This window comes from Apaloderma vittatum, unplaced genomic scaffold (genome assembly GCF_000703405.1).
Source record: "Apaloderma vittatum isolate BGI_N311 unplaced genomic scaffold, ASM70340v1 scaffold11762, whole genome shotgun sequence".
In the NCBI taxonomy this organism is placed as follows: Eukaryota; Metazoa; Chordata; class Aves; order Trogoniformes; family Trogonidae; genus Apaloderma; species Apaloderma vittatum.
Window position 1 is genome coordinate 1 of NW_009703147.1, and position 13,495 is coordinate 13,495.

General features: G+C 42.7%; 1 protein-coding gene across 1 annotated transcript; it reads left to right on the forward strand.

Annotated features, from left to right (window-relative positions):
• Window positions 1-1,688: 1,688 nt before the first annotated feature.
• LOC104270234 (pentatricopeptide repeat domain-containing protein 3, mitochondrial-like) lies at window positions 1,689-12,464 on the forward strand (the record flags this gene model as incomplete). Its single annotated transcript, XM_009864532.1, has 14 exons — window positions 1,689-1,738; window positions 2,321-2,360; window positions 3,972-4,017; window positions 4,758-4,826; window positions 6,124-6,228; window positions 6,629-6,752; window positions 7,751-7,869; window positions 8,618-8,676; window positions 8,958-9,045; window positions 9,150-9,210; window positions 9,494-9,576; window positions 10,236-10,380; window positions 11,403-11,453; window positions 12,328-12,464. Coding segments are annotated over 14 exons (1,177 nt in total), but the record flags the coding sequence as incomplete, so codon positions are not given.
• Window positions 12,465-13,495: the final 1,031 nt, after the last annotated feature.

Genomic DNA, 13,495 nt, shown 5'->3' on the forward strand with positions numbered 1-13,495 from the left:
TCTTCTGGGGCTTTTCCCTGCTCCTGGGGGTCTCTGTCACTCCGGGAGGGAGTTTGAGGTGTTGAGTGATTCTTAGAGCTCCGTCTCACGAAGAAGCAGGGGGTGAGGAGGAGAAGTTGTTCTCAGGATTTGCCTCAAGTGATAAGATGCGGCTCCTCTGGGTACCCTTTACAAGCAAAATGTAACTCCCATCTGGGGTAGTAAAGTCACACCTAATAAGGTTCCGTGATGGAACCACTAGAACTGTGCAAAAGCACTCTGAAGCATAGAGGTGCGAATGAATGTCAGCAGCATTTCCCCCAGGGTCAGTGTCAGTGTGGAAGCTTCTCTGAGTGTCAGAGTCACGGTGAGGGTGATGGGTTCACAGAAGCACAGAATGTCAGGGGTTGGAAGGGACCTCAAAAGATCATCTAGTCCAGCCCCGCTGCCAGAGCAGGATCCCCTACAGTAGGTCACACAGGAACGCGTCCAGGCGGGTTTTGAATGTCTCCAGAGAAGGAGACTCCACAACCTCCCTGGGCAGCCTGTGCCAGGGCTCCGGCGCCCTCGCAGGGAAAAAGTTTTTTCTCAAATTTAAATGAAACGTCTTGTGTTCCAGCTTGATTCCATTACCCCTTGTCCTATCATTGTTTGCCACCGAGAAGAGCCTGGCTCCATCCTCGTGACACTCCCCCTTTATATATTTATAAACACTAATAAGGTCACCCCTTAGTCTCCTCTTCTCCAAGCTAAAGAGACCCAGCTCCTTCAGCCTTTCCTCACCAGGGAGATGTTCCACTCCCTTCATCATCTCTGTGGCTGCGCTGGACTCTCTCCAGCAGTTCCCTGTCTCTCTTGAGCTGAGGGGGCCAGCACAATATTCCAGATGTGGCCTCACCAGGGCAGAGTAGAGGGGCAGGAGGACTTCTCTCAGCCTACTGGCTACTCCCCTTCTAATCCACCCCAGGATGCCATTGGCCTTCTTGGCCACGAGGGCACATTGCTGGCTCATGGTCAAGGTTGCTTCATGAACTTAGAAAAAAAAAAATATGTTTTAATATAAGCTTTAATTTATGTTAGAAGTAATAAGAAGTGAACAGTTGTGAGAAAGACTTGGAACAGTGTCCCGTGACTCTGAACTGAGCCCAAGGCCACTGTTTCGCGACACGCAGCAGAATTGAGTTTATGTCGATGTGCCTTCTGCAGCTGTGCTTGTGTGATTGTGCTGTCTGTAGCTCTAGAGAGAGGGAATCTGCAACTAAACAGATCTCAGTTCCCTACATCCTAACTCACTGTCTTCTACCTGTGTAAATAGTACTCAGGGCTAAAATATTTTTTAAAAAGGTACTGCTTGCTGTTGCATCCTTCCTCTAAAACATCAAGTGTCTTTTCACATTTTCTTTCTAAGATGCAGTAATTCATGAAAGATACTTCAAAGTCATGATAACACCAAAAATAAAAAAATAGCAAATTTTATGTGGTAAGACTTTCTATGTGTAACTTCTTGGCTCCTGAACTTAGGGCTTTAAGAGAAGCATCAAATATGAGTTTTATGATAATCGTTTGCGGTTAGTAATAGTGCAGCATTACCAGTTACATTTCCCCTCCAACATTTTAATTAATTCTGACCTGTAGTACGGAATTTCATTAATCTGCTTTTGCTATATTAATGTGACTACCATAAATTCAAAACTCTATTTGGTTTATAGGTGCTCTTCTAGTAGTACAGCTCTTGGGAAGACTGTGGACAGTTCAGGAGGTACGATGTCTCAATTACGAGTTCCTTGCATATGTTTTGGGGTTGAGTTTTGGTTTTTTTAATCTCCAAACGATATATAGTGTGTCAGGAGATAAAGAAGACATGAATGCCTTCTTTCCCCTTCTTGGATTTTCTTTTCCCCATCTTCACTCTGCAGAGATTTCCTGGTTTAACTTGATTACCCGCACTGCCAGCCAGCTCTGCGCTCCAAAAGCATGGACTCTGCACTCCTTACTGTAGTTCTGATGTGAGTTTTGTGAGAAAAGGGAGGTGGGGTGCTTGGAGATGTGCTGCACATGGGAATGAGTCCCTGCTGATCAGTAACAGCTCACAGGAGCATCAACACAGAGGTGGTGGGAAAAGTGCCTCTGCACGCTCTGCCTGGCTCTAGGGCTTGTAAGGGGGAGGTCCCACATGCTCCTCTGTGACTGAATTTGCTAAGAGACTTTACTGACAACCTCTACCTTTTTCTTTTAATACTTTAACAGCAGGATCAGCTTAAATCACCATTTTTCAAGAGGTCAAGGTTTTCTCTGGGCATCTGTTTGTTTCTAATAACAGTTTTAATATTGTTTCTCGTAGTTGCTCGTGAAGAAATTGTGCTCCCCCGAAGGAAAACCTGGTAAGTTTTTACTGCTGGAATGTCTCTCAACCCGGAATACAATCACTGTTAGGCAGCTAAATGCAGTCTGTCCACCATAGCTGAAAAGGAAAATTCGTGTAGCTGTATTCCCGGATTTAATGTCCCATTTTATGGCTGACTGGGACCTATGGGAGTACTCTTGACTCCTGTTCTGTACATACTCTGCACACTGTTCCTGACCTTCCTTTTACAAACAGTTACAAGGACTGTGTTTATAACTGTAGGGTTTTTTTTTTCTTTGAAAAAGATCGTGGTCACTAGAAATCTCTAAAATCAGGTTCATTTTGGCATGTGGGTGTGTTTCAGCAAAACAGACCTGACCATTGATAGCTGGCTGAAAAAGTCCTGTTTAGAAATTGTGCAGCTGAACAAAAACTGTTTTGTTGGAAGCTCCTAGGATGAAATTACATGACTACAGCAAAAAAACCCCAAGTTTATAGCCAAATGGTGTCTGCAGCTAAAATAGCACCACCTTCACCTAAACACTTTCATTGGCTTTTTCTTGTTTGCTTGGAGCACAACCGAAGTCTTAAGGATGCACGGGCGTAGGAACACTGAGAAATCTAGTTTTGTTAGGGTTTTTTTACGTCCCAAGATTTATCTTGGAGAGGGACTCATGCATCCATCCCTAAGTAGTGGGGGGGCTCTGAGAGGAGCATTCCAGGGAATTCTTTCAGTCTCCCTTTCTGATGTTCTTTCTTTGATAATCTATAGTAAGGGCAGGAGTGGTAGGAGAAAACACACACGCTTTTCTAATTTTCCTACAATTCTTTGCTTTTACCTGTGGTTGTTCCAGAACGGAGACCGTTTTTGCAGTTGAATTTTCCCTCTCATCTCGTATTGAGCTAAACAGAACCAAGTCTGTTCAGTCATTTTGCTTTTCAGCTCAGTCTCTTCTAAGAGGCTGCACTCTGAAGGTAGCAGCGTGTTTTTGCAGACAGTGCCTGCTGCGGGAAGTGATAGCACCTGATGTTTATAGTTACCAAGCACTGGGATGCGGAAAGTCTCTTGCTTATACTTGCTCCTGTAGTGACCAAGGGCACTGCTGGCTCTTGTGTGCCACACTGGGGTGCTGGGAAGGAAAAGAGGTTGCACCTCCAGAGAGAAATGGACAGGACAGGTGACCCACAAGTGTATTCCATTCCATACACCTCATCTTCAGTACAAAGCTGGGAGATGACAGGGGTTAAGCTCTGCAGCGTCAGTAGCGATTGCTGTCAGGGTGGGGGAGTTTGATTCGGTACTGGTTTTGTACATATAGATTTTTTTTTTGTTGTTATTTTCCTTATCAATAGTATTACTGCGTAATTGAAGATGTTTCGTTTTCCAGTCTATAAATCTCTCTGCCTCATTCCCTTTCTCTTCCCATCTGGGGAGGAAGAGGGATTAGAGACCATCTGTCAGTATTTAGTGGCCATCCCAGCCCTAACCCTTGACACCTCCCTTTGGTAAAAGTGGTATTTTAAGTGCAGCAAAACCAGTATTTCCTAGAACTGAAAACCCTTCATGATCCTGTGCTTGTGCTGCGTACAACGTAATGCATAAGATTCAAAGTCTGCAACCAAGTATTAATCGAACTCTTGTGTTTAGGGATAAGCTAGCGGTTCTTCAAACATTGGCTTCTACTGTGAACAGGGTAAGTAATTCTGTTGTTACGGAAACAGTTGGAGTTGTCCATCCCACACAAGAGCCTTGCACTCCAAAGGCTCTTTCTGCTTTGGCCAGAAATGAAAGGTGGGACTTTTACTTCTGTTTTTTAAGGCATTTTCACTTTCCCTCAACATATTCTGCTGTGTCCTTAAAGCCCCGTTTTAGTGCTAACAGAGAGCAGCAACTCCCAGTGGAAGCTGTAATACTTTGATAAGGCTTTTGCTAACATCAGGAGCAAGTTTCTGTACTAATTCAACTTCCTAATCCGCGACTGCCTCTTCCCAAACTCAGTCCAGAAAGCACATCTTGCAAAGAGCAATCGGTGTCTACTTTTCCTAGGCAACAACTGTAAATGCTGGGGTCCCGTTCTTTAATCCTGCCTGTCTTGAGTTCTGGAAATCAAATCTGATCCTGCAAGAACCCTCACCTCCCCTGAGACTGTTACAGTCGGGGTCCTGCTTGCTTCGCAGGGCAGTTACTGATTGTTGCCTTGCAGCAAAGACCCTTTTGCTGTCGCTGTGCTAGCCTCTGTGTGTGTGTGTATAATAGCAATGCTTTTTTTATCTATTTCCAATCACCCTTTTGAACAAAAAGAACTTTGGTTAAATGGACGTCAGGTGGTGGTTGTGCCAGCAGTGTTCATTGTGCCTTAAATTTCATGAGGCAGTGTGATACGCCTACAGCTGCCTGTGTACACAACTACAAACGTTTCAATCCTTTTTACAGGATCCTACTGCTGCTCATTATATGTTCCAGGATGACCCTTTTATGATGCCAAAAAATGCAGCCAATTCTGTAAGTATTTCTTTAAAATCCTTGATAGCTTCTCCCTTCCCCTACTTCATCTATGCTATGAAAACTCTTTCATTGGAGCCTAGTTTCAACCTCAAAAGAAAATGAAGTAACAGCTCCCTGAGAATTTTGTACTCTGCGTATTTCTGAGTGTGTAATGACTGTAGCATTTCTCTGGACAAATCCACTTGGCACACACAGAGTTGTCCCTTCCTGCCCCTGTAGGGACCTTCCAGCTGACACAGCTCTCTTAACCGTAACCACGTCAGTGGCTCACCTGCTGAGTGGTTCTGTTTCTCCATGTTCTTAGTCTATTAAATAACTCCCAACAGGGATTCTGTAGATGAGACACTCAGCCTGTTAAAACCTTGGATAGAGACTCTGAATATATTGTATTATGAGTGTTGAGATTTTGTGCTGCCAGTGTAGTTAACTTTAAGTTAAAATATATGACTTAAAACGCCCAAGATCACTTGTGCATGTGTTACTACGTAGACTACAAGTTACCAGTTTACTGTCCTGGCCAAGACCCAGGGATTTTCATTTTATTAGAGCTGCTATTTGGTAACTTAGACTAGTGGAAACAGTAGTATTGAGACGATAAGCCAAAGGAAGAAGGAAAGAAGCATTCCATTGATGTTATCTTTGCATAAAATTAAAGAGCGCAGAGCTGAGGCAGGAGAAAGCAGAGCTGGAAATGAGGGCAAAAAGAAACTGTTGTGTGTGGTGTTAATTGGAGAGTGGCAAGAGAAGATTGGGCGCTGGGATATGTGGTAGCAGATCAGAGATACAGCTGCCAGAGAACTGCAGTTCTGTGTACCAGCGGTGAAGCCACTGAGAAGGCTGAAGGCAGCTGTCAAATATGAAGAGTTTTAAAGGAAACGGCAAAGGAGGGTCTGACTTTAGAACTTTAAGAGGGGAATGGGAACGAGGTGATGTTCTTGGAAGTGACATCAGGGAGGAAGTGTCCAAGTGCTGTAAATCGAAACAGAAAGATGCTTTTGAGCTTGAGGTAGTAATGCAGCATTTCAGATGTCTGTGCAGAACTTTGTCCCTTGATTGAGTAAAAAGGAAGTAAGTGACAATCTCAACATCTAAAGAACAGACATCCTTACATTTGCATAAATACTAGAAGGTCTGTAATGTCATCTTGTGCCTGTGTCTTTACTAAGAATTCAACATGAAGCATGAGTTTAATTTGATCCCATCAGAATGCTTAGTGTTATGGAAAATGTGTTTCCTCACTCTCAGCCTTCTAATTGCATGTTTCTTCATCTTGTTCTCTCTTATTCCCATGTAGCGTCTATTTTTGTTGTCGAAGGAGTCTGGAAGAAATGCTGCAAAATACATTATTAAGCAGTTTCCTCAATATTTTGACAAGACTTTTTCAGAGCCCAACGTAGCAGTAAGCTTTTTAATTTTCATTTTCATTGTATTTGTGCTATTTTTTTAGGTAGTGAAATCAACTGTCAGACTGGTCTAACAAAAGAGCAATTTTGTTTACTGTTTTGCATACAGCTATGAAAGCAGTGCTATATTTAATATAGGAATTTAATATAGTATTAGGTTTTTCGATAAAAGTAAGAAAAGAAATGTTGTTTAGATGTTGACTACTAGCATGAAAGTGAGAGATCAGGATGTGTGGGCCTTCATCGCCAAAAGGACAGCTGTTGTTGGGCTGAGAGGGTCAGGACATTACCAAAGCAGTGTACTAGGTGAAGAGTTAAGCATATTTTTGTTAGTGTTTTAGCGGTGGTGTAGAGGAGGTTTTAAGCTTGTGTCTGACTCCCCCTCTTTGTTTTTAGTGCTTGATGCCTGAGACTCTTACAGCTCAAATTGAAGGAGTGAGTGAGGAAGCTTTAAAAGAGCGCATCCACCTCAGAAGGGTGAAAGATTCTGTGGACCTGTTTGATCAGCTCACACAAGCAGGTATGTGGTCACCTGCCTGGTTGTGTGGTGGAGCTCTGTTTGTACCAAAAGTATTTTAGTTGCTGGCACAGGCTGTGAAGACAGTTTCATGATGTGTTGCTCCCTTTTGCAACTGACTCTGGTCTGATGTCATGATTCTCCAGAATTACTGGGCCCTCCTTATCCACTGCTTCTCTGTCATGTCACTTTGGTGATAAGGAGAACAAGTGATTTTGTGGTCGAGAAGCAGATGATATGGTGGGTTTTTTTCTCTTCTCAAGTAGAAGACTTGTGATGCAGTAGGGCAGGGCCTGTGATGGGCAGGTGCTGTGTGACGGAGTGATGCCGTTCTGCCCGCAAAGGCCCTCGTGCAGCGGCACGTTGGTTGGGCTGAGCTCTGTCTGTGCTGAGCACTTTGCTGCTGTGTTGGACTGGTTTCATGTAACAGCTGAGTGCCCCTCCTGTGGACCTGCCCTCGATAAAGGAGACCTCCTCCGTTCTTCTTAACCTTATCTGTGTCATGGTTGAAGGAGGAAGAGACAATAGAAAACTGTAACTGCCACAGCCTCTGAAGGATAAAAACTTCCTGGGAAGGTGAGACCTACTCTTACCCATTACAGGATGGAAGGGAGATGATTCCATGATGATTCTCTTTTGGGTTTAGGTCTGTTTCATAGAAACTGAAACACACAAAGTGGTCTTCACAGCAGTAATAGGACTGACGAAAACTAGAGATATTGTATGAACCGGGTTGTGGCTGCCAGCTGCCACTTCCCTCTCGCACTTGGTCAGGAAAACTCTACGCTTTGAGTGGCTTGAATAGAAAAACAGATACTCCAGTTCAGTGTCAAAATTGTCTCCTGCTATGAATGGGTTTGTGGAAGTATTAGTGTCTCACCCAGGTTTTAGAGACTTGCCAGAGAATGCCTTTATGTTGAAAGAGAACACAGTGGAACAACTGGGTGTAGAATGGTGTGTGCTTTACTTCTGCAACTGTTGCACACCCTCATTTTCTGTAGGTACCCCTGTATCTTTAGAGACCACAAACAGCCTTTTGGATTTGTTATGCTTCTATGGAGATGGAGAATCTACTCTGGAAAAAGAGGAAGAAGACAAAGAGAACTTGGAAGAACCGGTGGTATGAAAAACCCATTGATCTCAATTTCTTTCATACATACTGGGAGTGTATCAAGGTGATGGTCTTTTTTACTGTGGCTACCTGCCTGGGAGATGGTATGGGTGCGTCAGATGCAGTTGGCATTCCCTAGAGGAAAGGCAATTATAACAGTCCTGTGTAGGACATACTATCAAAAGGAGTTTCTGTAAAGCTGAACTTAGCAGCTGGAATTCTGTCTTGCTTTAGTTCTGCTGAACTACTTCTAAATAACCATTTCTCACCAACAGTCTCAGTTTTATAGTTGCCTGCAAAGAACTCTAGTGGATCTGGTGTAAAATCAGGCAGTGAAATGTTCTTCCAGTCTGAACCTTAACTACTAGATTTCAGTGAAGTTGAGGGCTCCTCGTGTGATGCCAGAGTATCGGGTCACAGGGACAGTAGTAGACATGTGGCACAATACCTGTCCCTGGGAAGACTGTTGAGGGAGAAAGCGTTTTACTGAGTATTTCCTATAGTCTAATTTCTCACCAGCTCGACAAATATATTTGATTTGCCTTGATAGTATGTCTAATAACGGAAACAGTATTCTTAATCTAGTTACTGCTTCCTGAACTTTATGATAGAAATTATGTTAATGTAACTCATAAATCACCAACTATAGTAGTATATAAATTGCTGATGAGCAACCGTGTTGTTACCAAATCACAACATTTGCTGTTTAACCATACCCATGAACTCTGAGAAACTTATTTTGCAAAAATCTCTCCAGGAGAAAGCTTCAGAGCAGAAGACTCCAAAGAGACAATTCCAAAGAGGCTCTAAATGGAGGTATGGAAAATGTTGCTGATATTCCTGTGTTCAGTGGGTTGTGCACATGGATTGTTACCAAACAGACTTAAAAACTTTCTAGCAGCCAATGCTTGCAGGTGTGAACTTGTTAGATTGGAAATGTAGTAGGTGATTGCAGAATAACTCAGAGTATCACAAGTAATATAGCTGAGTGTCAGCCCTTGGGAGTACAGCCCATTATTTTGTTCTATGTGTAGAATCCTTTACCTAAAGATATGTTAATTAAGCTCTTTAACATTCAGCTTGTTTGTTGATTCTAGGGAAGACAACAATGCAGAAAGGATATTTAAGATAATGCCCGAGAGGAATGCACACTCCTATTGCACAATGATCCGTGGGATGGTGAAGGTAAAGTTATCCTTCAGTGCTGGGAAGACTTTTTTCGGCTTGTGAAATCTCACACAGCCGTAGAGTTTGCTTATTTTTGTTGATTTTGTTTTTGCTTTTTGCAGCATGGGGCTTCTGCTAAAGCTTATGACATGTACATAGAATTGCTGAACGAAAGACATAAGGGTAAGTGTCTCCTGGTTTTGACTTCAGCCTTGTAAGTAGCAGAAACCAGTTGTTTGGCGTGCGGATGTTTGTTTCCTGGCAGTGATGATTGGCGCAGGGGTACGGACCTCAGCTAGATCATGGGAGCTGAATGCAAACTGTGTATTGCAGTGCAGCTGGCATGTGGCCGCCTCACTGGAAACAGGTTTGCATGAGACTTTGCCAAAATCTGAGCCATGCTGGAACAAACTGTTCTCTGTAGGCTGTAACTGTCAGTTAAAATGAATTATCTTACATTTTCCAGCCGATGTGCACACCTTCAACGCACTGATTACAGCAGTCCCGTACCTGAAGGACAGGTTCTTAGAAAGATGGGAATTAGCCAAGGTAAGGAGACAGAGTGAAAGGGGTGGGGAAGGAGGAAGAGTGTAGGAGCTTGTTCTACTTTATCAGTAGAATTTTACAGTTATAGGAAGACTAAAAACTAGAGCTTTGTATGAAGATACCAATATCTGCTGCAAAGAAAGTGCATTAGATTAAACATACGAACTAACTGTTGAGGAGTGGAAAATACACTAAGTCCAACCTTGCCCTTGCGGAACGTTTCCCTTGTGAGAACATGCCTGATCCAAGAACTGCCTAGACAGAAAGTAATTGGGAAATTATGCTGGGAGATAAAACCAAACAATTTTAGATAAAAACTCTTTGAATTGTAATTCATGGTGGTGGGATAGAAATGGAATTTGGAGGGATAACATCAGAGGCTTCAGTTTTAATGACATAGCATCAGTAAGGAAAAATGGCCTGTAAATTTAAAAATTTCCCTGATGTTTTAGACACAACTCTCCCAATTCTAATTTGATGTAATTTTGTAGTCTTGATTTTTTTGGTCAAATTGGTTAAAAATTAAATGGTACTCCCTTAATAAATGATTGTTCACTTGAAGAGAGTGAGAAGGATTAGATGGAGGAAATGCATGTAACCTGAAAGCTGAACTGTGATCCATAACGTGTGAAGCACTAAGGATTTGGGGATTTTGTTTTAAGGTCTTCCTGAATCATATGGCTCAACAGGAAGTGCAACCAAATCTGCTAACTTTCAATGCTTTACTGAAGACTTTAAGAAGATGTGGTGGTCTAGGCAGAAATATGTCTTTGTTGGTAATAAGGGAAATGGAAGCACTTGATATAGGTAAGAGAACCAGAATGGTTATTGTATTTCAGTGTCAATTCCAGAAGAGTACAGTTAAGAATTCAGCCCTGAACAGCACAGTGATTCCTAGTTGCAGGCAAGAAGTCCAGGGCTTGTAGAAGAAAGCATTTCTCACTGTGTTCTCAATGTCACTATTTGTTTCCTTTTGCAAGAGAGCTGAGAAATAAAAATGTGTAAGTGCTAAACTGGCCGCTCAGCAAACTGGTGCCCGTGGATTTCAGTTTGATTTGTTGTTTTTAGAGCCTTTTTTCAGCATTCATTACTAGTTAGGATATAGTGGGAGCACTTAGCCCCTTAGGTCGAATGACGTAGCATGATTTTGCTGCTGTAATTGTTTAGATTAGGAGCATGTTTATCATTCCATTTTTACCTGTAGCTACCTCTAGCTACTTGGTGACAGGTGTGTGTGTGTGCAGTGGGGGAGCATGTCCTGGCCCGTAGGCTCTTTCTTAATTGAGTCTGTATTGCTGTACTGCTGTAGAAGTAGTGAATACTATGAATGTCTATTTGGAGCAGTCAGCTGAGTCTGTTAGCTTCCCATAGATCAAGGAGATTTACTTCAGAAGCCACCCGGGCAAGTTCATGTATATCTGCATCTCTACAGAAAAAACTTCTGATTTACATGATGGTTTTTGCTGTCAAACAAACATTGCAAGAACAGGTTTGACAACTGGTTTGATGTCTTCTGGAGCGGGCTTTGCCCCAGTAATGTGCTTCTTGGTTCACGAGCGAAAAGAGAAACCAGCTATGAAATATTTTGGGGTTTAATTTAGAGCCCCATAGCAATATGATGTTTCAAGTGGTGATCTGCCCTCAGATAGCATCTCTCCCAGTTGTTACATGTGTACATGAAATCTAGTCCAACATTAGGATGGACAGGGAGAGAAATGAGGTAAATTATGCATGCTGCCTGACTGGAAGGGCAGAAAAAACTATTAATTAGAGCTCAAGTATAAGGTCAGTCAAGTATGTCAAAGTAACTTAATTTTTTTTCTTCTCAGAGCCCAGCCTTGCAACATATGATCATATTCTCTTCATGTTTTATCGAAGCGGTACGTGCGATATCAACTTGTTCATGAATGTGTCCTGTCTAACACCTGCTTCAGTTGCTTCCCAGATGTGACAGCAGTTGATTTACGGGTTAAAAACCAATCTCTTGTGTGTGCAGTCCTAGTGTTACCTGTTCTGTCCAATTCTACCTGGGTGAACAAAAAGCTACAGAGGATCATAACCTCTTACGGGGATGTGTTTTGAGAGCAGGTGGAAGTGGGAAGAAAGGCTGTTTCCCTTCTGTTTGTGGCCATAAGTTGATAAAGGACAAATGCTACTCAGTCTCTGTGAAGGCTGGATCTGACTACAACACATGGGATTTAGTAGACTATTCCACTCATAGGGAAAAAATTACGCAAGGATTATGTTTTTCTGCAGTAGTTCTGTGCGTTGGAGCTGTCTGGAAATTTAAGTGTACTAGAAGGCAGAAGCCCAGCTGTTGGAGAGCCAGAAATCTGCGAGTGTGAAAAGAAAATAGACACCATCGTCATAGCTGCAGTCTTTGTGTGTTAACAAACATGGAGGAAATGCCTTTTTAGGGGCATTTTAGGGGGGTGGGGTTTTTTTCACTTTTTAAATATTTTTTGTTTGTTTATGAAATGCATTGCTTTTCCCAGTGCAGCCTTCTAACAAACTTCCAGGCCTGTTGGATTCCTTGCTAGAACGTCTGTTGTGCTGTGGAAATCTGGCAGTAGTAGGGTGAATTTTAGAGCAAATAAAATTGGAGCTGGTGTCGAGCACCACGAGGATCTTGACACTTGTATGAAATTATGTTGTTTGTTTTCATTTCCATACTGTATTTGTGGGCTGCTGCTCTTCACAACTAGGTGCTTAATGCAACTGAGATGTGCTGTTGCTTGTCTCTTCCTCTTGCAGCTGATCTTCAGCCATCAAACATCATCTCTGAGGTGCTAGATGAAGTTGGAAAGAAGAGTTTCACTCCCCAGGACCCTCATGACGGTAGGGACTTTGATATAGCTAACAATCTGCTTTGGTTAAGCCTAGGTAAAAAGGTACTGATGAATTTTATGTAGTTCTACCCAGCTAGGTAAAAATGCGTGGAGCTTACTTATATCAGTTCCTTCTACTACTTTCTGGAGACAAAGAAGGACAAGCTGGGAAGTTATGGTGGGCACTGGTGCACTGGGTTCTGGAGGAAGTGGGAGTGTAGCCCACGTGAACGAACGTTGGAGCCCCATACAGTAAAAACCAGAACGCTGTTTGCAAGTTTAAGGAGAAACATCTACTGGCAGCTTCATGAAATGATACATGTCTGGTGAACAGTAGGTTTTTGTTATAGAGTGGTGTCAGTTCCTCTTCTAGTTCTTCCTAATCCTTTTCAGAAAATAGCATGAAGTAAAATTTGATGCAAAACTGAAGCTTGGTTCTGTAGAATGGGTAGATCGGGAACATCCCACTTCTCACTGGCTCTTTCTGCCAAGTGTACATACACAGCTTTGCCCTCGGATGTTCGTAGCCCTTCTGTATGTACAGAAGTAGACAGAGCTTTAATCTGGAGATGAGTGTGATAAAGAGGAGCCTGTAGCTGTGCTGTGTGCGATGTGCTGTTAGCAAAGCGCTGGAAGCCGCTCTTGAGCAGTTCTACAGACGGTAGGATGAAGAAGCTCTTACAGTGCATGCTTCAGGAAAGCAGTGAGGAGCTGATATGTTGTCATTTAAGGGACAAAGATAGATTATGAGATTCTGTTGGAGTAGCATATTCAGTTACCCTACCAGCAATTTTTTTTTGTCCTTGGAAAGAAGCCTGGAAATAGTCAGAATGTTGTACACCTCTTGTTTGCTTCTGCCCTGCTCTGTGTGTTACGCTTTTTCTTCCTCATAAACTGCTGCCAGAGGTGTAGACACGGACTGTACATGCTCTGCTCCTTCTTGAGAGAGGTACTGCTGTTAGCAAAGAGAGTGATGATGGGAACTCAGATCCAGGCCTTGCCTGAGTTGTGGGAGTTTAATGAGCTTTTCTATGCACTGTTGTGGGTTTTTTTCAAAAAAAAAGAGAGGTTGCTCACAGAAGACTAGATCAAAA